We start from the raw sequence: 25,611 nt of genomic DNA on the forward strand, positions 1-25,611 counted from the left end.
TGATTCAAGAGTTGTTACTGAGAAAAGGAAAAAGCATTAAGGTAAGAGTCAGCCATTTACTTACACTTACATTTAATTACACAACCCCATGGAGAATCTAGGTATTCTTTTTTTAATGGTGGCTCATGGAATATTTTAACTAGAGTTGCAATGGGAACCTTCAGCTGTGGACTGTGAAGTTCTCAGGCAATCTCAAGAGAAGCAAGTGCTGACTGAGATCTGACCTGTGTGCTTATTTTACAAGCCAGTGTGAGCTTCTGTGCTGGAAAAGGCCAACCTGTTACCACTGTTGAAATACATATCCATTTCCATGGTTCACATGTACTCATTTCCACAGAAGACAATGCTACTAATTACTTTTAGAACAAGATTCCAGGAATTTTCAGTAAGTAGTTAGGTATCAGTTAACTAGGTCAGATATCACATTATATAATATGCTGGCAAAACACAATTTTACAAAAATCTCTCGACTTTATTACAGATGTGGACTGAAGCTCTGTTATTAAAATCTAAGGTTACAAAAGTGTTTGACTAATACATATTTTTAAAACTCTTTTTCATTTTGCTTATCTCAATGTGCTTAACAGGAACTGAAGACTGTTGGCTCTAAAAGAAGAGTAGAAGTATCAGTGTAAAAGCCGTGATTCAGAACACTACCGCACATGGGTTATTTTGGTGAATATTCGAAGAATTGCTTAATGCACTGAATTACATGACTGCACTCTAAAAGACTAAAAGATAAGCAACGTGCTTTAAGTTATCTCTTGATCTTGTTTTCAAGCTGTGCGTTTCAATGAACTGCAACTTCCAAGGAAGACAATACTGAAAACAAAGAAAAAAGGTCCTGCATAACAAAATGCACGATTGTCAGTACTTGATTATGATAAAATATTACAAAGTATCTCTCAAAAAGTCAGCAAAACAATGCTGCCACTCTAGAATGTAGAACATACTCTTAGTTAAGCTCTCTATAATACCTGCTTATCTGGACTAATCATTTATTTTATTCATTCTGATTTTGTAACAATCTCCATTAGATATATGAATGGTTTATAGCAAATGAACTTCAGGTGCAGATGTACTGTAGTGCTAGATGTACCTTTGACTTTTTTCAGAGTGCAGCAGATTTAGAACTGTGAAATGTCTATTGCCCTAATTTTCTCTGAGGTTTTTTTTGAAAGTCAAATAAATCCATGTGTCTTAGATGTGCAGTCCAAGGCAGCTGGGATTTCAATGCTATTTGAAATGGGTCAATTTGGAAAACCTTACAGTATTCTAATATAAATTAATTGGCAGTTTTTTTCCCCATAATGTGTTATTTCAGGGATCTCCTAATTTTGTTATCTCATATTGGTAATGGAGTTTGTTGCATTCAGCACAGTTTTTAGCTCGTGGTCCCTATATATGGAGAAAACAGCTTAAACTGTGTTAATTTTTGTCATCATCTTTGGATTTATTCACTTTCTAGTCTCCTTGGCTAGTTCATTTCGAGATGTTAGCTAACTTTTTAAACTCTTTTTAAATTATTATTTAAGGGTCGGAGACTTTAAAGCACTGGTTTGTGAGGGAGATATTCACTGTAATGCGAAGTTTGGAACAAAGCTAAAAACATATGGTAATTATATGGAGAAAACTATGCAAAGATATTATGTATTTCAGTGACCAGGCTATAATTAATCACACATCTCCTGGCTTCCAGTGCCTCATTAGTCTTGTATGTATACAGTATGTGCTTGTACATTTTTTCAAACCTGCCATATTTCATAGATAACAAAAACTTAGATGTGAATTTGAATTACTAGGCATTCTGCTGTTTTTTAACTGTGCTTCTAATGAAACAGACAGCTCAAATAAGACAAATTATTTCTGGTATAATTCTAGGTGGTTTGGGAACTGATATTTCCCAGTGTCACAGACTCCTGACAGTTTTTTTTTAATCGATGTGTTCTTGTCTCGCTTTTTAACCCATCACCTCTCTGCTGAGCTTGTTATACTAATACCACATAACTCAAAGACATGGTTCAGTGGGGCCAGCAGGGGTCGCTCACCCTGCAGTCCAGGTGGGTCCTAATGCCCCAGTAAAGTGACGGGGACACTGTACTGTATACAGTCGCCGTCCTTCGGATGAGACGTAAAACCGAGGTCCTGAATCTCTGTGGTCATTAAAAATCCCAGGGCGTTTCTCGAAGAGTAGGGGTGTAACCCCGGCAAATTTTCCATTGGCCCTTACCAATCATGGCCTCCTAATAATCCCCATCTATGAATTTGCTTCATTACTCTTCTCTCCTCCCCACTGATAGCTGATGTGTGGTAAGCGTTCTGGTGCACTATGGCTGCCGTCGCATCATCCAGGTGGATGCTGCACATTGGTGGAGGGGAGTCCCCATTACCTGTAAAGTGCTTTGAGTGGAGTGTTCAGAAAAGCTTTATATAAGTGTAAGCAATAATAATAATAATAATTATTATTATTATTATTATTATTATTATTATTAAAAATCTGACACTGTGAGTCTGAGAAATCGGGACTTCACTGCTGAAATAAATCTGGGCATGCACTCAGAAATTCGCCTCGCAAATACCTACTTTTTGATATGTTCAATGTTAATCAATGCTAATCTGATCGTGTAGCTTTAAGATTCCAACATGAGCTCACCAGATCCACTTCTCCCAGACTGAGCTGTGCCCGTCCCAGAGTCTGCCAGGACTCCCACCAGCGGGGGCTGAGGCGTACGGCCATCTCTGCTGCCTGTACCGCAGGGAATACTTCCTTTAAGAAGGTCAGCACCTGGAGGAGAGAGTGTGCACAAAAGAAGATCTGAACCACAGCACACACTTCCCACTATGAGGAAAGAGGCTTTAAAACAGAAACATTAGTCTGGCAGTACTGCTTTGGTCTCCACTATCTGCAGATTGACAACTGAGCTTATTTTCAAAATCATAACCATTAACGGTAAATTGAGGTTGGGTACAGTCTCAATCAGGGAAAATGAATATGTATTCATTTATATGATTTATATGTAAAAATCTTTGAAATCAGATATAGGTACAGATTTATTGCTTTTTCCAGATATTTCTAGGCTGGCTGTTGTGTAATATAAGTTTAATTGTTTTTGTTTTTTAGTTTCTCAAGCAAAACATTGTGAATTTAGAGGAATGTAAACTCTTCCACATGAAGTATGAGGGAAAAAAAAGCAATTAACACATGTTTTTTTTTCCTCAGTAATGACACCTGCAGGCATCACATTATCAGTGTTAAGGAGGAAAAATAAAGTTAAAAAATAATTATCATTGCTAGTCTATATACCGCCCTACATTTTATTCTTTTTTCACAAGCAGTGGTTTAACGTATTCTTTATATTGTAGTGTAAACATGGAATCGTGGCCATGAAATACAATCCTAAATATTGTATTTTCAATGAAGACATGAAAGCAATACCTGAAATCAAAATACTGTGCAGTTATTGTATACCCTATTAAAAAGAATGATCAAATATAATGAAAATTTTAAAAAGTTTCTCAAATGAAATCCTGATTTATACAATACAGTGAAAAGGTATTTGCCCACTGTCTGATTTTCTGCGTATTTGCACATTTTTCCTGGTGAATGTAGTCATATGTTTTTGTGGGTTATAGTGAAATAAAAAACAGTCCAGGAGAAAATGACACCACAGTTTCACGCTTCTTTCATCTGTTTGGTGTGCAAGGTAATCAAACATGCAATCTTCAATAGTGAAAACGTTACTGCCCCCAAGTGAACTCCACCCAATTAAAGAAATAGTTAGGGTCAGCTGTTTGAATACTTTGGTTAACAATCAGGCCTGTTTTATGCCAGCCCCGCCCACTATAAATCTGATTAACTTTGACCCTTAGCATCAGAATGAAGGTCAGCACACAGGTTCTAAGCGCACATCATGCCACGATCAAATGAAATGCCCGAAAGCCTCCAGAAAAAAAGCTGTTAATGTCTACCAGTCTAGAAAGGGTTACAGATCCACTTCTAAGGCACAGCCAGAGCCAAATGGTTCAAATGTAGAAAGTTTGGGACAGTAGTGAATCTTCCCCGGAGTGTCCATCCTGCCCAATTCTCTCCAAAAGCAATTGTCCAGGAAGTCAAAAAGAACCTTACAGCATCCCATCCAAAGATCATAAGTGCTCACCTCAGGTTTGCCAAAAGGCATCTGAATGATCCTCGAGAGTTCTGGAACAATGTTCCATGTACAAATGAGTCAAACGTTTTGGCTGACATGGGCCCTCTCATGACTGGCAGAAGCCAAACACTGCATTCCACAACAAGAACCTCATACCAATAGTCAAGCATGGTGGTGGTAGCATCATGGTTTAAGGATGCTTTGGTGCATCCTTACTACTCGCCATCATTGAAGGAACCATGAATTCTGCCCTGGATCAGAGAATTCTACATCAGAATGGTTGAAGAACAGGAAACTTAGTTTTGGAATGGCCTAGTCAAAGTTCAGGCATAAACCCTATTGAGATGTTGTGGCTGCACATGAAAAGAGCAGTTCATGTTCCACAACCCACAAATGTCATGAGCTGAAGCAGTTCTGCATGGAGGAGTGGGCCACAAATCCTCCACAGCTCTGTGAGAGACTGATCTATAACTACAGGAAATGTCTGACTGTAGTTATTGCTGCTAAAGGTGGCGTAACCAGTTACTGAGTCCAGTAATTACTTTTTCACACAGAGTACTGGGTGCTGCATAACGTCCTTTAATAATTAAAGCCAATAACTATCAAAATTTTGTGTTTTTTGTTCACTTAGGGTCTAATAGTTTTAAGTTGAAGATCTGATAACATTCACTGTAACAAATATGCAATAATGCAGAAAATCAGAAAAATACTTTCTCACAGCTCTGTTTAGTGGTTCATTTTTACCATGGATTCTAAGTAAATAATTCTGATATCAACCTTTTGTGCAGAAGGGCACTAAAACCTTGCATAACACCGAGCACAATGCATGTATGTTTACAGTAGTTCATACCGACAGCCATTTCAATGTTAACAATTAGCCACAACTGCTTTTAAAATCCAGTCACTTAAAGAGATCTTAACTTCCTTTTGTTGTTTGGAATCTGAAGAGAATTAAAACAACGGACCAAAGTGTTCTGTACAGTCTGTTCTGACATTTCCCAAAATGTAGGTAATGAACGGGAAACAGCACTAGAAAGATACAGTTTCAGAATGCAACCAAGAACTGCCATATGCTAAAGTCCATCAATTCAGCTGGCATTTACAACTGTTACTGATTCATCCGTCTCGTTTAATTTCAACAAAAGCAAGGTCTGGCATACCTCCTGCTAATAGACTGCGTATTTGGCTATAACCCTCTTCCTGTCCTTATATGGTTTGTCCATATTCTTGACTCTCCATAAAATGTGATCCTGCCCTGCAATACACCATTCCAGACAGGGTTTTACCTCACTAATGTTCTCTTGTCCATAGTGATAAAGTGTTCTTTTAGTAAACGTGTGTGGTAAAAGAAGGACTATGACAACTACATACTGTTCTCAAATTCTACAGATCTGACACCAACTGGTGCCATTAAAAAACAATATAATTAATTTTATACTACAGATTAAATAACTGCAATAAGTAAACAACTTTTATTACACTGCTACTAGTATACAAGATCAATTTATTGCTATATAAATAACACTTATATTATGATTAATGCTAAAGTCTGGTATTTTTATTTTCTCAAAGCGACATACCAATAACTCTCTAAATCAAATGCTCAAATCTCTATCTGGTTTCACTCTAGACAGCAAATAACAGAGAAATTACTAAACTAGACTGCTGTTGCAGTCAGACTGCTTAAGTAGCATCAGTGCTGAACACTGAGCTTAGGGTCTGCATTTCCTGTTGTTAGGATATAAGAAATGTATAACTGACTTACTGTATCTCTAAAGGAAGAGGTAAAACAATTCTCATTCTGAAACTCACTTATTTGTTTGAATCTGTCAGATAAATGGCTGAGCACAAAATTTGTTTGTAGTATTATAATTGTTACAAGATACTTCAAATTGTGGCAAATCTTAGTGTGATTATGAATGCACTATTTTACTTCAGCTGGGTTGTATGCTTGTTGGTATTTTTCAAAATGATGCACATGCTCTTAACTTCACTTGTCTGAACACGTCATAACAATGTTGTTCTAAGCATGTTTGTTTAAAATAAAACAGCACACTCCTCAAGTTTTGTTATGTCCTCAGGAATGAAATGAAGAACTCGGCATGAGACTATGGTTTTGGACTGCAAGCTAAACACTTATTGTGAAATTTACAATATGTACAGTATTTAAAGTTACGCAGAAGAACATTTTAATGTATTCTAAAAATAAATTGAAGCAAGCATCACTATGAAAGAGTTTTGATTTACAATAAAGGCAATAAGGAACAGGAAACCAGACAGTCCTACTCTAAACCTTTATTTAATTAAACTGACCTACATATATATAGCAGTTCAATTGGTAGCTGCGTCAGCACACGCAGTCTGCAAAGGAAAAGTAAAGGTTTATTCCATGCTGAAAAGAGAAGAAAGGAAACACAACGTTTCGGCTGTGGAGACTTCTTCACACCTGAAGAAGCATGAACAGTAGATACATCTAATCAATTTTACTTTGTCATTATTTATTAAACAAAGAAAAACTAACATTCAGTAGTCTTGTGTGAAAAAGTAGGTCCACCCCATGATTCAGTAACATGTGGAACTCCGTTTAGCAGCAATACCTTGAAGTAAACATTTCCTGTAATAGTTTATCTGTCTCTCACATTGCCTAGGAGGAATTCAGGCCCACTTGTCCTTACAAAACTGCTTCAGATTGGTGATGTTTAAGGACATTTGTTTATGCACAGTTCTCTTTAGGTCCCCACACAGCATCTCAATGGGGTTAAGGTCTGGACTTTGATTTGGCCATTCCAAAATCCTGATCCTTTTCTTTTTCAGCCATTCAGTTATAAATTTACTGGTGTGTTTTGGACTATTGTCCTGTAGCATGATCCACTTTCGAAGGTAAGCTTTAGCTGTTAGACAGATAGTCTCACATTTTCCTCTAGAATGCCCTGGTATAGAGAAGAATTCACAGTAGGCGCAATGATTGTAAAGTGTCCAGGTCCTGTGGCTACAGGGTAGGCCCAAATCATCACCCCTCCACCACCATGCTTGACGGTTCTTATGTGGTGATATGCAGTGTTTGGTTTTGCCAAACATGTCATTTTGCATTATGGCCAAACAACTCCACTTTGGTCTCATTTGTTCAGTGGACATTATTCCAGAAATCCTCTGGTTTATTCAGGTGGTTTTGCAAACCTCAGCCATGCAAAAACAGGAATAAGCTCCTGTGGTCCAAAACTGTACTGCTAGAAGGAGTATGATGGGCATATGCTGCACATTGGTGGTGGTGGAGGGGAGTCCCCATTACCTGTTAAGCGCTTTGAGTGGAGTGTCCAGAAAAGGGCTATATAAGTGTAAGCGATTATTATTATTATTATTATTATTATTATTATTATGTCCCAGGACAACGGTTGGACTACCACCCAAAGCTGAGAAGGACAGATTGTTTCAATAGTGCACCAAATGGACTTACATGCTGAAGGAGTAGGGTGAACAAAAGAAAATAAGACTGGAAACAAAGACGACTGTCAGCAAGACAGTAAGATAGGAGCTCTGGAGAAGCATCTAAAAGAAGTGAGCCAATCAGTTTTAGAGATGTATGACTGTAAGTCTTGGTCTACTTGTTAAAAAATATACCTGTGATTTCATCTCATAAAGACAAGCATCTTCTGGAGTTAACTGGATTGCTTCCTCCCACCTTCTGATTGCTTCCCAGTGCCTGCATTGGGATAAAAAAAAGATATTCACAATACAGTACACAGGCCACTTTCCCTCCAGAACATTGAAAAGTGACCCTTATTTGAAATGATTTGAAGCTTTTACTATAGTGATGAATTTTACAACACATAGACACATGTCATCAGAAAGTACCTTAGGAACTTAAGGAAACTTGATATTTAGTATAAGATGCAGTACATGCAATGAAACACTAAGAGAAAATTGAATTGTTTTTAATCAATTAACACATTAATCACCTAGACATGGTAGTAGTGTAAAAAATGAAGAATGATGGGAAACAGCTGCAAATAGAGGGGAAGCTCATAAAAAAGGGCATTATTCTTTTAAAAGAGGAAGATAAACTTTCAACTTCCAATTTTAATCACACATGCCAATGTAAACTAATATACTGATTATGAGGGAACAGCTACCTGCATTCCAGCCTCTTCCCTGTATTCATGGATGTAAGTGGCATTGTTGTAATGGAATTCACCCAATAAAAAATGTGTGTTTTCAATTACATTCTTAAATCCTAAATAAGTAGGTGTTAATGTAGAAAAACCCTACATACAGTACCTCTACATTATTTCAAACAATACTCTTAAGTATTTTGTTATTAATGTGTGCTTGTCAATGTATGCTCCAAGGTATAGGGAATTTTGATAATTTTCTAAAAATTGTTCTGACAAACTTTCAATTTGAAGGTACTGATGGTATTTATTGTACTTGTTTAGTTGTATTACACACACAAATCTGATTGAATCCTTAAGAAACAATCAGCCACCACCGTCTTCATGTGTGTCTAAATTTGTACTCATGAGCTAATTTTGTTTCACAGTTCTGTGGAAAACAAAAGAAAATCTCACCATCGCCCCTTGAATTATGAAGTTTGCTAAGCCACCCACTTTCAGCATGGATTTAAACAATGTTTGATTTACACACAACTCATTTGCCTTTATAGAAAGAAAAAATGGCCATTGTGAGTTTTGAAATGGGTTTTATTTTACAGTGATCTTAAAGAAAGTTCTTGACAAAATCATAAACAAGCACTTATCATAGAAGGATACTTATAAGGTATTGAATATGGAGAGCTACTGTACATCGTGATAGCAAAGTGCTTCACAAGATTCACCATGAAAAAAATATTTTCCAGGAAATCTCCTGGTGTAGACAGCCAACATACAAGCTGCAAGTTTGACTGAAAGGATCTGGCCAATTCACAATAAAAATCCTTTGCTGCCACTGTTTTTTTTAAGTTTCCAATACACAACCAGTCTGATGGTATGTGAAAGCAAATGTTGTATTATTGCAAGCACTTTGGAAAATTATTTATTTATCCCCTTATTTCAAGAGGAGACAAATAATTAAAAAAAAACACAAAAATGTTTTTTTTGCAATGCCAGAAAACACCCAATGCTAAAAAAGGTTTTCCATTATTTTTTTATTTTTACAGATTTTTAGATTAAACTAAATTACAGCATTATGAGCTGGTTTCACAGACAGCGATAATATTTTAGTAAAAACATACAAAAACAAAAACAGAAATGGACAAACTTAGAAAAGGAACTAAGTTTGAAACCAACAAGATGCAACAAAAATTTAAAACCACCTGTGAAATTAAAGGTTTAACATACTAAATAAGTAAAACTGTCACGTTTTTGCTATCCGGCAGCTATCAGAGGGTGACTCATTTTGTAATAAACCAGATGTTTTGAATGTACACAAATATTTTGAACATTGTTTTTCCCCCATCATGGCCTATTTATTAAATTTGCTTAACACAGACTTGGAAAATTAGATGCATCTGACGCACAACACTCTTTATTCTGGTTCTTATCACCGAACATAACTTCCTGTCAATAAAAATCAGTTATTATCAGCTAGAGTGAAAGCAATGAGACCTTAAATCAACATTTTGTGTGTGCTACAAATGAAATCAAACCACAGATCTGTAGAATGACTTCAAACTATCAACTCCAAGTGAAGTTCCTTTTCACAAAACACACTGTTCTGGTGAGCATCACCTGTGATTTGTAGATGTTTGTAAAACCACAACAGAATGTACATGCACTAAGTAATTCCTTACCCTTATAATTATGTACTATACAATTACTGAATATTACCAAAAATCACAAGGAAAATTACATCTTCAGAAAATCTGATGTTGGATTCACTAGAATAGTTAACATAAATTTTCTGAATTTACCTTGTTTGTAAACATGAAAATGAAGAGCTTAAAAGGAAATTTGAATAATGAATCCTACATCTGTTTTTACAAATCTAATATAAATCTACATAAACAACTATTATAATAACCTCTGCAAATTCATACGATTGCAGACGTGAACAAGTCATTTAGGGCAATATTTTCGTGACTATATTTAAACATGAATTACACATGGGTTTGACAACTCTGTTCATAAGCTTTAAAACAATACCAAAATCAGCTGTCTATGTTTACCAGTGATGAGGATAAGGATGTCTGATAGTAAGGTGTGAGTCCAAAATGGGTCACCTTTGAACACCTCTGTTTTCTGAATGGTTAATCATTTGGATCCAGAAATAATAGTCCAATTATTCTCCCTTAGGCAAATATTTATGGATTTTTTTTATAAAAGCAAAGGGGGAGATGTCAAAAACAGACATATTTATAGATTTCATATGGAATGACCCTGTAATCTTGTTGTCATATAACATACAATAAATGGCACTTATATTCTGAATTTACCTTTCAAATAATCATGGTCAGTGCAAAATCTGCTGGTATATTTTATAAAATTAACAATCCCTGGAACATTAATGTTTCAAGAATGTTACACATGCTTTTAAAGACTAGGGACTACTCCAACAGTAGGTTGCTTGTTTATATCAGGTTCTCCAGAATTTGGCAAACAATAACATTTTTAATTATTTCAGGTAAATTTATATATGACTGTCATTCTTGTTATAAAATACAAAATGACACAAATTACTCTAACAGTTCTGGATATATAATGTTTTATGTGTTTATAATATTCACATAACCACTGCAGAGCTTTAGAAGGATTAACACTGTCTATGTTTAGTACAGACTTGATAAAAAGCGTATCCTGTGTTTCTTATCTTATGTCACTAGAATTTTCAGTTTAATCAACTGCAAAGGCAAGACTGATCCCCAAAATCTTTTAATTTCTACATGCGACGCACAAATAAGAGTTACACAAGTTGAGCAATCCGAGTTTAAAATTAGGGATTTGTTTAATCAGCATCAGACTGTTTCATAAACTAATTGGCAATGTTTTCAGGTGAGCTTCTCAGGACTACTCGGTGGCACCATTTTGACTCCTACACATCTGATCAGGGATGTAATAATGATCATATCCTTCAACAAGTACGCTGCCCTGACTCATGTCTGTGTGGCTTTTAGTTTTATTATGACGCATAAAAACAAGTGTTTGTTTTTTACAGAAGGTAGGAAAGTTTCCAATTATGTTGTAATCCCAATTGGCTTTCAAGTGCTACCCAGTGCAGCAGGAAATACAAAACCCGATGTTCTGCAACTCATGTTGACAAGCAACCACCATTAATAAACAAAAATAAAATGCATAATCATTTTTACTAGCAAGACAGCTTGTCATCCCACTCCCTTCTAGTGGCAGATCTGTCCACTCCATTTGATATTCAGTTCCAACACTCCTATAATTTACCGTAAAACTAATTTCGTAATGAAGACCAGGAACTCTGTCCCAGATGAAAGAGAAACGCTCAATATGATCAATACAATAAAAAATGTGTTGAACCAACACAATGCAGTTTTCCAAACCAACATTCCTAATCTGAAGCCAACTGGAATCAATGTTCTGAAAATCAAAGGCTCCAGATGATTCAAACAGTACCAGGAGAAAAAAAGCATAACCCGTAACAGCAATGCAGTTTTCTTTTACAGGAGTTTTTTCTGGAGTAGAAGTGGAAGGCCAGCGATCCACAAATGAGATGAATTCGCATTTCTGAGGGTCCTGAGGGGGTTCTTGTGCAGTGTAGAGGGTTTTGAGATGGATAGTCCCCCAGATTTAAAATAAAAAATGAATACAAATTATATTTCTCTTTAAAAAAAGGAGCTCATACATGATTCTTGTATATATACATTGCAATACGGTATATATATATACAGTATATATACGGTATTGCCATTGATTAATTACATATCTATACCAAAGGGAAATAAAATTTTCTTGGCTATAGTGTAAACTGGACAGGTTTGCCATAGTATATTTCAGAAATATATATAGGAACAAGTAATAGGTTTATTCCAAGCTGAAAAAAGAACAAAGAAAACACAACCTTCGGCTGTGGAGCCTTATTCAGAAATATATATATATACTATTTACTGCAGTAACATTCCCATGGAATGAATTTGGAGAGCAAAAATGTTAGTTTTCGATGCACTAAAATAACAATTAAAAGTAATTTATTAACTTTATGATTCATGCATTCTGCTGTGGTTTCCACAACTTTGCAGAGAAACTCCACAGAGGCTTTTTCAAAGATCATTCTGATAAAGCAGTTTGTTGCAGTTTGTTGCAGTCTGTTGCAGTCTGTTGCAGTCTGTTGCAGTGTTACACTGAAAAGGTCTTTTCAACCTTGAGTAAGCAGAAAGGGTCACACTTTCTGTGCAGTCCAAGCCAGGAGTTCTCAATCACATCCAAACTACACACCTGCAGTTTTTTCTTCCAGTCAACTCTCAGCTACACAATTGAACCCATCATAATAATAGGATTAATTTGAACTGTTTGAGTGTTTTCAGCTCTATAATATGTTTCAGATTTCCTTTTAACTACTGTATTTCATATGTAAAATAAAATTCCAAATATATGAGTTAAAAATAAATTTGCAAGCATTGCAACCAAGCAACTTGTTAGGTCAATTAAGACGTTAGGTAATTAAGCTTGGCTGGAAAACAAGCAGGTATGTGTGGTGCTTCAAGACCAGGACTGGGACTTTTTTTTCTTATTATAACTAGTTGTACTGATGAAGGTTTGATTGCAGAAACATGTTGATGTATTTTCCTTTTGCCAAAAAAGATGGAAAATAAATTATGTTGAAGGGGTGTAGGGTTGAATTGCCTAGCTTTTTGATGGAGCCTGCACAATATATTGTTTCAAATCTCTCTAGATAATTACATCATTTCCTAATTGTTTAATAAAAAATCCTAACATGGAAATCATTTGCTGTTAGGAATATTTTGCATGCCTTAGAATTTTTATTTTGCAACAATTCTAATACCAAATTCTTAGTGTTATGAGGATAGCGTAATAGCGTAAAGATCCCCAAATGAATATTACAATTGCACTTTTAGGTGCTGCACAAAATGATAAAAATAAATGAATGAACAGGAAAACCAACCTTTGAAAGATTGTGTGTTACTGCCCTGAAGACACTGGTTTTCATTTGTATTGAAACAGTTGTCACAGGGATGAAAACATAGGTTTAAAAAAGGAAAAATCCTTTATCTTAGAAAAATGTGTTATATTGCAAAATATATTCATAAAAAAAAGTATACTACTTTAAATATGTAATAAACCAAGGTCAATGGGGAACAGCAATGATTCTTAAAGTACTGTTGTGAAGTCACAGTCAACAGCTGTAAAACATGCTAAAGCTTGGTTAGTTTCTTGTATAACCTCATATGTACTATGCTTAATGCCTTTCAGAATGTTTTTTTACAAATGTTTGATCTTCTGATCTGCAACACATTCCAAAACTGTGTCCTTTAGCGCATATTTTACACATTTCACTAAAACTGATTTAAAAGTATAAAATAAAAGAACATCAACATAGATTTGGTTAGAAAGCACTGAAATGTGTTTTTTTGTTGTGTTGTACCTCTTAAAATACAGGGGTATCAGAAATATTTCGATTTAGATCATCAACTAGCACTATAATAAACACTGCATAATGCAGTTTAAGGCACATGTTTTTATACTTTGAGGATAATTATTACCCAATTGCTTTTCCTTGAAGTCTGTTAGTCAGCTCTAGTGAGAGAGAAACATATTCAACATGATCATTACTTGGACTCCAAATGCAAAGACAATGACCGTGCGATTAACCCTTCTTACTAAGCGATACCTGTTTTTAATCTAGAGTAACACAGTTCTTGTTTTCAGCTATCACTCTTCCCAGAATGGAATATGCCAAGTATGAAATTAGCTTCAAAACTGTTCCACTGAATCCTCACAGCTGGTCTTACTCAGCTTTGATTCATTATTAAATAATCTCATGGAAAACAAATATCCAGAGGCTGAACAAAGTCACTTCAACAACCAAACCCATCTGAAACAATGAGGCCCTTATCTAATCTTACTTCTACATTTTTGATGTGATATGCTGGTTTATTTGCATTATCTAGGCTGATAAGAAGAAAATCTAAATATAAATTCTACTATAAAATCCAATGAATTAACGTGTCCTTAATGGTAATGTTTAAAATAAGCTGTTTTAGTTTGTGATCAGTATGTATATATTAATAATTGGAATAACAGCATTATAGTAAAAACCATGAATGGCTGGCACAGATATTTCTAGTAGGACAAAGAAAGGGTTAAATTATTGCATTACGAAGAAAACCATGCTTACGTATTGTCTGGATATTGCTGGTCTTCAGGATTGCAACCCATTTCCAGTGCAGAACAAATATGTTCCAAGAACAGGTTTCATTGGAATGCTTTCACAAAGAATAGTCAAGCCTGTGTGTGCTGAAATGGCTTCATTTTAATTGCACAGCCTAGTCCTAGGAGAGTTCTGATGCTCTGACTCTCTTTGTCATGGAGCAAGTTTTGGGCCATTATATGGTTATGGTGTCCTTTGCTCATCAGAAACCTACAGAGGAACTACACATCCATTCAAGGAGTGCCATCTTAGTACAAATAACACATAAACAAAAAGGAAGCAAAGCCAATTTCCTGACATGAGCCCAATTGAATGTTAAAAATATGAAGATATACTTCATCAACCAATTCTCTATGAAAGTTTCCAACCAAAACCCTTTTCCCCCATATCATGGTTTTGCCTAGAATGAGCTGCAGGTCCATTGGCTGTTTCTTTGATTAACGTATTTACATTGATATTGATTAAGGTGGAACCCCAACTTGTTTTTAAATTAGTTAAATATTTAGATACGAATTATGTTTTCTAGATATATCCAAAATGTTCTTTGTAAAGATTGTGGTTGTGTATTTACTTATACTTAGTTTAATATAGAGATAATTACTGCATACAAACATACAGTGTATTAGCCATGGTTTTCTTGACTTCTGTATTTTGTTCTCTTTGAAAAATAAAATGTTCTGAAATCAACGTAAAAAAAGCAAACAATTCAAATTAGATAAAAAGTTTAAACACACATTTGAAAACACACTAACCCACGTTAATGGCTAATCAATTCCCACACCTACATAAAGAACAATAGATTAATAAAACGAAAAGGCCATTCTAATTAGTTTTTATGGCACAATAACTCTCTCCACCCTCTTCCTCTGTCAACATTTGTCTAACATATCACAGGCCATGAGATTATAATCAGCTCCTAATAAAGTGATATTAACTGTTCTAGTACAAACCCTTGCGAGTCTTTCCTGTAAAGATTCAAAGTGAACGCAGTGAACTCACCATTAATTTGTACTGTCTCGTCAAAACAAGGACCGGAAATGCCATTTCAGACACAGTGTTCTTGCTTCAGTAGATGTGTGAATATTGCTATACAAACGTGCTGATTATACCAGATTGAAGTCATTTCCAAATTTAAACCTTGATGTTCTTGCTATATGATTCATACCTTTACTGACATTTGTTTTGCAATTTTTCTCCTTAAATCAAGGAAGTACTTGAAACCAATGAATTGGTATCTCTTTATTTTGTGGCTTTTTATGTTTTCTTGCATTTTGTTTCAATGATGAATATGTTTTTAGTACTGGAGCTAGCTTACACACAGAAGAGAGTATTCATAAATCACAGCCTTGAGACAAGATAAACTATTATGTACTGAATTTAATTGCTAAGTTGAATGAGGAATTACATCACAGTGTTTTGGGTGCTGTAAATCTGAAGAGTTACCATAAGGAAATTCCTATCTGTATCAAAAACAGAAATATAATTCAACAAACGGTTACAGTGGTGTTCATAAATTTATTTTCAAGGCTGAAGAACAGGCAGACACATGGAGGCTTTAACTAAACTCACGTCAAGTAAATAAGAAAATGCATTACTCTTGTAAAGCAGTTAAACAGAAAGACAATCTGCTGTACAAAAAAGGAAAGCTCATGAGCACAGAACTAAGGCTGCTCTAATCTTCCACAACAGTTTGTTTAAACTGTTGGTGTGTCACTTTATTGTTCGTTTGACTAAGGCAAATAATGACCTTTGTATGTGCAGACAGTGCACAAATATCTAAGTTTTGACTGGCCGAACATGTATAATGGCAATGTAAAAGATTTAGATAGATAAGACTTTATTGATCCCAAGGGAAACTGATGTGTTATAGCAGCCCAGCCGAAGACAAGCAAAAACAGAAATCAGAATTGCTGAAAAATTATACAAAATAAATATAAAATAAATAAAAAAAATTAATACATAGGGTTGTGCAAAATATGATGATCATAGTCACTGTAAAAAACAATAGAATATGTGCAAAATGTGCATAGGTTTATACAGATCTTTATACAGATTATACTCTATTAATATGTAGAAATATTTTTCTACATTATTTTTTCATATTGTTTATCTAATCTCTAGTACAATAAAGCAAACTGACCTACATCAGTGCTTTACAATAATTGCTAGATAATGAGTAGTTAGCTCATTTCATATTTCAAAAATCAAAAATCCATTTGTGTTAATATGTTAAAGGTTATGTCATGGTTTAAGCTTGTTTTTTTTTCTCTTGAAGGCGGTGACCCTATATCAATTATAGAAGGAGCAATGATTGCATCAAAATCATCTGCTTTTATTTTTGCCTTTACAGGAACATTTTGTTTCATTTCAGTTTGCGCAGTTTTTTTCTTAAACTGCCCGAATAGTTTTACACAGAGATTATACATATTGTATATCGTTCATTTTTTTCAAGTTGTAAAATTGTTTCAAACCTCCTGTGCAAACCAACACTGCCAACTTTCCATATAAATATCATCAAAACAGACTCCTGCTTCTTGTACAAATTTTACTTATGCAAAAGAAATGTGGACTGACTCTTGCCCAATCAGGCGCTGGGCATGTACATACTATACAATCCCTGCGGAAACACTTAACTTCCAACAACCTGATCTGCCAATGCTTTATCAGCGGCTGAGGAAAAAAACATAAAACTGCAATAAAATGATACAGATCACAGACTACTTCAATCCATAACGGTAGCTCACTCTAAAAACCAACAACCCCTAATCTAATTAATTTCCTTTAAAATGATTTGAGAGCAGCAATATATTTTTGTAACATCCACCACTACTTAGAATCCCAAGTCAGTGATGAGTTTCTGTTTCTAGGAATTTATGTAAATGAAACTGAAAATATTTCTGCCACTGAGATTTTGGGACTGGGTATTTTTTTTGTGCGTGGGGGGTAACAAAAGGGATGCTTCTTTGAAGAAATAAAGACTCTGTTGGCAGATATTTGGCACTGGCTCCCACCAACAAAAAAAATGCCTCTAACCTCATCTTTTACAACACTCCCAGGATGGTCTATAAATAAAGAGTAAGAGTGAGTTGGTTGCTGGAGTAGGAGTTTTGTCAGGATTCCCAGTTACATAGCCCATCTGTTAGAAAGAACATAAGGGCATTAGGATATAAACGAAAGGCCATTTGGCCCACTTAGCCCATTTGATAGTGGTCAATATTCTCCCAAATCCCACGCTGTAAGGAGAGTTAAGGAAGTACCGCAGGCTTTTATGTCTACACATCTTTACAACTCTCTGAGACAAGCTGTTTTTACAGCATTTATTCAATTTTAGCTGTTTAGAAAGATATTGCTTACAATAGAAAGTGCTAGAAAGTTTGTGAACCCTTTAGAACTGTCTGAATTTCTGCATAACTTTGACCTAAAATGTGATCAGATCTTCATCTAAGTCATAAAAATAGATAAGAAGAACCCAATTAAACAAATAACACACAAAGGGATATACTTTTTTTCATTCATTTATTGATCAAAATGATCCAACCTTAAATGTCTTTAAGGAAAAAGCATGTGAACCTCTAGGATTATCAGTTCAGTTAAGGGGATAATTAGAGTCAGGAGTGTCAATCAATGGGATGACAATGAGGTGTGAGTTTCGGTGGCCCTGCCCTATTTAAAAAATATAACCTGAGTCTTCACTACCAAAGTCTGGTCGTTACCACATAGGTTTGTGAACGCATGCCATGCCTTGTTCAAAAGACACTTCTGAGGACCTCAGAAAAAGAGTTGGTGAGGCTGGAAAAGGTTACAAAATGATTTCTAAAGACTTTGGGCTTCACCAATCCACTGTAAGGCAGATAGGGTACAAATGGAGAAAATTGAACATCATTGTTACTCTCCCCAGGAGCATTATTAATATTTTAGGTCAAATTTATGCAGAAATTAAGAAAATTCTTTCTAGGACCACTGTAAATAGGTGGAAGTGGTTAGCAATGCTGGGAACCTGGGTGCTGGGAACCTGGGTTCCGTTCTGGGGTTTGTGTGTGTTCTTTCTGTGTACTGGGTTTCCTCTGGGTTCTGGTTTCCTCCCACAGTCCATAGACATACTGTTAGCATAACTGGCTTCTGGAAAAACTGGCCTTGGTGTGAGTCTGTGCATGTCTGTGTCTGTGTGTGTCCTGCGACAGATTTGCGTCCCATCCAGGGTGTACCCTGCGTTGTGCCCGCTGCTCGCCGGGATAGGCTCTGGCTCCCCCACAACCCTGAATTAGAAGAAGTGGTTAGAAAATGGATGGATGCTTACTGCTAAATCTAAACCAAGACAGAGCATTTAGTCAAAACTGAAAGTGAAGACAGTTATTTTTCATGGCAAAAATATGAATTGGTAACTGGAAACAGCGCAGTTGCTATAAATGCAAATGATAGGAAGTGTATCTAAAAAAAGAAAACTACAAAAATTCAAGGGAATATGTCCTTCAAATCAAAATGTATGAAAATATTGTCAGTTTCCTTTCTAATTCTGATAGCAACACTTGCTGAGAGTGACACTACTAAATCTAGACCATAATTCACACAAAGTGGGAAGTGAAGATGGATACCGTTTATGTTAAAAATAAATAATAATAATAATAATAATAATAATAATAATAATAATAATTGCTTGCACTTATATAGCGCTTTTCTGGACACTCCACTCAAAGCGCTTTACAGGTAATGGGGACTCCCCTCCACCACCACCAATGTGCAGCATCCACCTGGATGATGCAACGGCAGTCATAGTGCACCAGAACACTCACCACACATCAGCTATTAGTGGGGAGGAGAGCAGAGAGTAATGAAGCAAATTCATAGATGGGGATTATTAGGAGGCCATGATTGGTAAGGGCCAATGGGAAATTTGGCCAGGACACCAGGGTTATACCCCTACTCCTTTCGAGAAGCGCCCTGGGATTTTTAATGACCAGAGAGAGTCAGGACCTCGGTTTTACGTCTCATCCGAAGGACGGCACCTGTTTACAGTATAGTGTCCCCATCAGGCTTACACCTGCTTAGCTTCAATGGGTTGCCAGTTGAGCTGCAGGGTGATATGGCTGTCTAAAATTATATTTGCTATGAGGTTGTGCAGATGCAGCTCTTCCTTTGTAACTTGGCAACCAAAATTGTACTCATTTTTGCAAAGAATCTTCAGAAGCCTTCCCTAAAACACTTTATGCTGTATATAAAAAACAACCATTTGGTATAAAACAGTAAGCTTAACAGGATAAGTAAACAAGTAAACAAAATGTATTTAGAATCTGTAAGCAAATAATTACTACTATATTTCCAAAACTGTCACCCTAAAGGAGCTTCTGTCACTTGCAACTTTTGGTTTAGTTTAGTCTTAAAAAGATTTTTAAACTTGAACTTAATACATTTTCAGGAACAAAAATGGGGGGCGAATTCTCCACAGTACTCTTTTTCAGTTTTCCTCACAATTACAAAGTTCCTCCAAAAGTAAATTAAAATACCCAAACTATCCTTTTACATGGTAGAGCTATTCATTGTATAGTGCCATTTTAGGTCTGTGTTTATTATAACATGGTATGTCTATCATATGGCTTTCCTCTAAAGATAATAATTGAAATAGTAAATTGTTAATAAAATACAAAAACATCATCACATTTTCCATTCAACGTGGTTTTGTTGACAATGTTGCTTTTGCTCTTTGTCATGACTTTAAATAGCAAGACAATCACTTCACAATTTCACTTTAATTGCAAGAATATGATCATGAAATTGACAAGCTATTTTAAACATGACAGTTTAAACTCCTTTAAATCTCTCATTCATCAGGCACTGGCACTCCTGTCCATGGGTAATGAGTGGGCTGAGACAAGTTGAAAGTTCACCAGCTGGAAGCACTGATGATATAAATGCATATACCAGTAACTGGACATTAACAGATTAAGCCAATGATCTATTAATGACTTCCTTCAGCAAAGTGGTGCCAACTGTCCCTGTGCCTTATGTCAAAAAAATTAAAGCAAGCAGAACAAATTACTTATATGTGGAAAGACCGAAATGGGAGGGGGACAACTCACTCTTCTGTCTTCCAAGTTATATTGGAAAAACAAACATTAAAAAAATGAATGTCCTTACACAGAACTGCACCAAGAAATATTAGTGTTTCTGACATTACGAATCAGTCACAAAATTATGACTATGAAGTCAAATTAGATACTGTATGTACTGCAGCTGTAAAAGTTTCTCTCACATGCTGGATCTCTGTTACCAACCTCCTCTTGCCAAAATACTTAATTTAAGACATCACTTTTTAACAATTCACTCTATTTAATCCTCTAGACATACATAATTGTTTTGTGGTTTAAACGCATAATAACAATTCACTTTTATTTGTCTGGTTCTATTTCCTTTCCAATAATTTTTTTGCACATAGGTTTCTTATGCATATACTTTTAAGAAAATGGATCTCAATCAACCTGATTTCTGCTGACTCTTAATCTCTGGTGCCAACTGATTAATTTCCATAGGTAGGAATGGCAATGTATCTAACACAAGAAGGCTATATTGCAACACAACACAAGAGGGTCCCACAATGAGCTTTTTCTTGCCATCTGTACAGGTTAAGTTCATCACATTTTAGCTGTCACACCTGAATGAAACTCAAAAAGTGGTAAAAGGTTCATATAAATTATCTGATCTCTAAAGAGCTTAAAGCACGTTTAAAATGCATTCTGAATAAAAAATCAAAAGCTTGCGATTGACAACTCAGGTGGAGAAAAGAAAACAGAAGACGCACTTGTTCCCCTAGGCCACGGTCGTGAACCACTAAGATTATATTTTGTTTTAGATGTGTCAATGTTGACAATCATTTTTATTATGCATGAATGTGGATCATATGGTCACAATAAGCACTCCAATGGCTCAGTAATTTAATTTTGTTATGGGAAGGAAGAATGTCATTAATAGCATTATGTCAATATTACACTATTAAGAGAGTGGCTGGTTTTTATCATATTTGTGGGTACTAGCAAATCAGTAAGTATATACCATTACTGTAGGATGTCTTCAGATGTTAAAAAACATTTTATAGATGTGGTGTGCAACATTCATTTATAATCTAGATAAATAACAAAAATGTGTATTAGCAATATTTATTGATCAATTAAATATTAACAGTGTCAGGGTAAAAGTCAAATTAGTTCTTCGTGAATTTCCTGCAGATGAAGGAAGGCAATTTGTTTTAGGCAATTCCTGATAGATTTATGGTCTATACTCTGAAGGTCAGTGTGATTTTATGAACATGGAAGAATTAACTATCTGCACTTTACTTTTACTAGAAAGAGCTCACTCATTATGTTTAAAAACAGTACTGTATGTACTCAGTCCAGAGCCAGATCCCAAAAACTTGCTCACTGGACTTTACATTGTTGAGTAAAACTACTGACGATCTCTGACTTTATGGCAATACTATAAAGTGTCAGTTACTCATTTAAGCATTAAAGTATATACATAAAGTTACAGAAAGTCTAGAATAATATTTATAAAATAAATCTTCCACTACATTCACTTGCTACATCTAAACAAGAGTTGATATTTAGGCAAAGTGGGAAGTAAAGGAAATTATTGATAAAGCCATGTAATGGTATTTGATCTTAAGTAGTGCAGCGACTGTAATTCAAGATTTCCCTTAATTCTTATCAAACTAATAGCAAAGTATAGAAATAAACTGAAAAGCTTGAAAATATTTACAACTCTTCATCCAAACTCCAAACAGAATCATATTTTAACCACGGTGTGCTTTGCTTTTCCTTGAATTATTAAAAAAAATTAGAAGAAAGCGCATAAGAAATCGAACCAGTTTAAAATGACAAAATGACATTTTTCGCAGTTGTCAGCTTTTGTCATTTCAAATCACTGACCTAAAAAAACAGTACAATTTAAAACTAAAAAGCTGAACTAAAAATAAAAAAATAAAATAAAATAACATTTTGAAATGTAAGTCGGGGACAATCCACATGCTACATTCCAGCCCGGCAAAAACAAGGCAGACCTGGTTAAATAAAAGCATTGACTGAAGATCAATTGCGAATTGTAGACAATAATTGATCGGGTAAACAAAAAGAAAGCTCACACAACAGGAAACTGCATTTAAATGGCACATCTGCTGTTTCCAACTGGTGTGTGAAGGTTTGATCCATTCTAGGCCCATGAAGAGAAATTCAAGAATAATAATTTTTGCAAATAATTACGAGAGGAAACTATGAAATGATATTTATTCACACTGTCTCATTAACTGCCATGGAATTCCAAAACACTGACCCTCACCCCAGATTTCCAAGGCAATATGGCCATCGGCATTATGATGTGTAAAATCTCCCTGGTCTTAGCAAAATGAAAAAAAGACCACTTGCGTTTGCTTTAACCCCATTGTTTTTCTTAAATCAATCAATTATGGCAGATATCCAGTGTATTTCTGTCAGTAAATGCGCCTGTACCACAAATCTCATTCCGGTTTAGCACCACTAGTTGTGGAAGAAGGGCTAGAAACAGTGGCCAGTATAATTTAGATGTAATTAAACAATACTGACTCTAATTAATACACATTTAAAAATATAATGACATGCGTTTTGCTTCCTTTAACTATGAAAACTATTTAACTATTTCTTGTTTCTGAGAATACTTGAAAAATTATCTCTAATCTTAAATCACTAAGTTAAAATGTAAAAAAATACTAGCACCTAAGTTAGAAGGGTAGCATGTTATCTGTAAGTACATTTGTAGATATTATAGGCAACAACAAAAATGAATGCTGAATTAATTATACAGTAAGTTAGACCGTTAATTCATGTTCAGTTATAATAGTCCTAATAGTACTTTTTTAAAATTTGTTATAAGAGTATAACATTAAATAGCCCTGTCATTAATGTTAAAAAAACAAACAGCAATTAACTCAAAACACAGGGAAAGGTTTAAAAAGTTACTAAAATAATTTCAGAAGATTTGAGGTGAACAAAACTATCAAAATACACAGTCAGAAAGTGCTTATTTTTAACTAAAGTGTTTACAATCTTAAATTCAATATTGTATTAATCCTACTTTTACCTGATATGGAATAGCATACCTTTTTATTGGTAAGAATATCTTCGGAACTACTTTCCATTCACAAATATTTTAAAAACAACACTGGATTTTGGATACAAGAACTTTCTCGTAACCTTTTTGAAGCTCAGTGGCACAAGACAAAACCACATCTGAATTCTCCATACTAAAAGCAGTAGTGTATACATGTACCACCTATGTATGGTAAAATACTTCCACCTCATATTTAATTCTTAACTTTAAGTACAGGTTTTCTTTCTGCATTCACTACACACTGCCATTTTTAAGCATTGTGAGTTACAATGGAATGGAGGGTAGCCTACTGTACATTTTGAGAAAGCTCATACATGAGGGGTATTTAGATTAGGGAACTGAGGAGGCAGAGTGCTCAAAACACACCAATTCTAACAGAATCAGGAAAGCACAGCATAACTCAAAGAATAAACTTAAAACAAAAACATCCATTCCTACCTCACTGTTAAAAGTAAAAGGAAAAATTCCAGAGGACAAGACATAAGATGGCATAAGCAGAATCTATACGGATTAAACTCTAAAATGAAAATTCTAAGGGCTTAACTAAAGGTATAGACAGCTTAATGGAAACATAGATACAAGTAACTTAACTGTATGATGATACCAGGATGATTGGCAGCAAAAGCAACTTTAGATTACTGGGAATTTAACTTTCCAATTGTAAATTTGGACAGTGTGATGGAAAACACAGACATTGAAACTGATAAGGCTGAAATGGTTAATAATTATTATAATTTCTTAACCCAGTTTGCAACTACTAGAGAGGATGTTCTTCATTCTTTTCAAATAATCACTGCTTGAGGAAAAGCTAAGATAGAATCACCAGGATATAATTACAGTAATGTGATGTTCAGTTTAAATATCCGATGTAAAATTTGGGTTTATAATTTTAGAAAAAGAAACTGAAGAAATAAGGCAGAGACGAATGAAACAGAGGCCGAAGTGTGAAGTAGAAGTGAACAGCACATGGAATAAATAATAGAAGAAGAAAAGAAAATAGTACCTAAAGTAAATGAATATTTCATGCAGACTTTTACAACAGAAAACATCAGTGATGCCCCTAATGTGTTAGGAAATTTCTACTAGTTTTAGAAAAATCCATTCACCTGTATTTCATAGCTACTATGCTGAATATTCGATGCTATTCATTGGTGTTGACAAATGACCAACCATATTATTTAGGGACAAATTATAGCAGCACAAAACTTCTCTTGTTGCCATGGAAGTCTTTTGCTTTTGGCTCTGTTTCTTGCTGTTGAGGTTCCGACTGTGGTGGTCGCAGTCACGTCATTAGTTCGTTGTCAATCTGCCAGGATCTAGGAGAGCATCACAACCGTTTGTGCAGCACCTTTAAGGCTTGGGTCACCATGAGTAGGTGGTGATTGGTCGTGACACCATCACTTATGGTGGGCATCCCCACATGGCACGCTCCTGACTGCAGGATCACTCTGGGCCTGTCAGTGAATTTATAACAGGTGATCTCCGGTAGGGGTCTGAGCCCAGCTTTTGTCTCCCTCTTGGGCGGGTGTGACTGGCGGATGTCAATTTAGGCACTACATGATTGGACATGTCAGGGTGGGCCCAATTTACAGTGTTCTGGTTTGGCATTGAAAAGTTGGACATCCTGTCAGAGTCTTCATCTCAGCAGTATGGCCATGAATATGATTCCAAGGAGTTAAGCAATTCCTGGGTTTATTTTCCATTCACGTCAGGAAAAAGATTATTATAATCTTTCCAAACACTGAATTCTAAGCATTGGCGTAGTATTGCTGCTACAACTACTGTAGGAAACTGTAAATCAATACTTTTTGCTTGTTACCGGTGAAATTAAGGAAAGGGTTGGGCTAATACATAATACGAAAATTATAGCATTTTCAGAAACGGACAAACTGAAATTAGGAAATTAAAGATTAACTATGCTACTAGAATTCTTTCAATAGGCAATAAGAATACCTGATAACACAAACAGATGACATGATATATAAAG

The 25,611-nt window shown here is 35.3% G+C and overlaps 1 protein-coding gene across 1 annotated transcript in view; it reads right to left on the reverse strand.

The window, feature by feature from the left end:
• The window catches only part of ttc33 (tetratricopeptide repeat domain 33), a 39,059-nt gene that overhangs the window by 5,692 nt on the left and 7,756 nt on the right, over window positions 1-25,611 (reverse strand). Inside the window, exons 3-4 of the mRNA XM_006627113.3 lie at window positions 7,767-7,848; window positions 2,654-2,785 (exon numbers count right to left, since the gene is read on the reverse strand). Coding sequence (XP_006627176.2) covers window positions 2,654-2,785; window positions 7,767-7,848 — 214 coding nt within the window. The remainder of the gene's footprint in view (window positions 1-2,653; window positions 2,786-7,766; window positions 7,849-25,611) is intronic.

This window comes from Lepisosteus oculatus, chromosome 3 (genome assembly GCF_040954835.1).
Source record: "Lepisosteus oculatus isolate fLepOcu1 chromosome 3, fLepOcu1.hap2, whole genome shotgun sequence".
Lineage (NCBI taxonomy): Eukaryota > Metazoa > Chordata > Actinopteri > Semionotiformes > Lepisosteidae > Lepisosteus > Lepisosteus oculatus.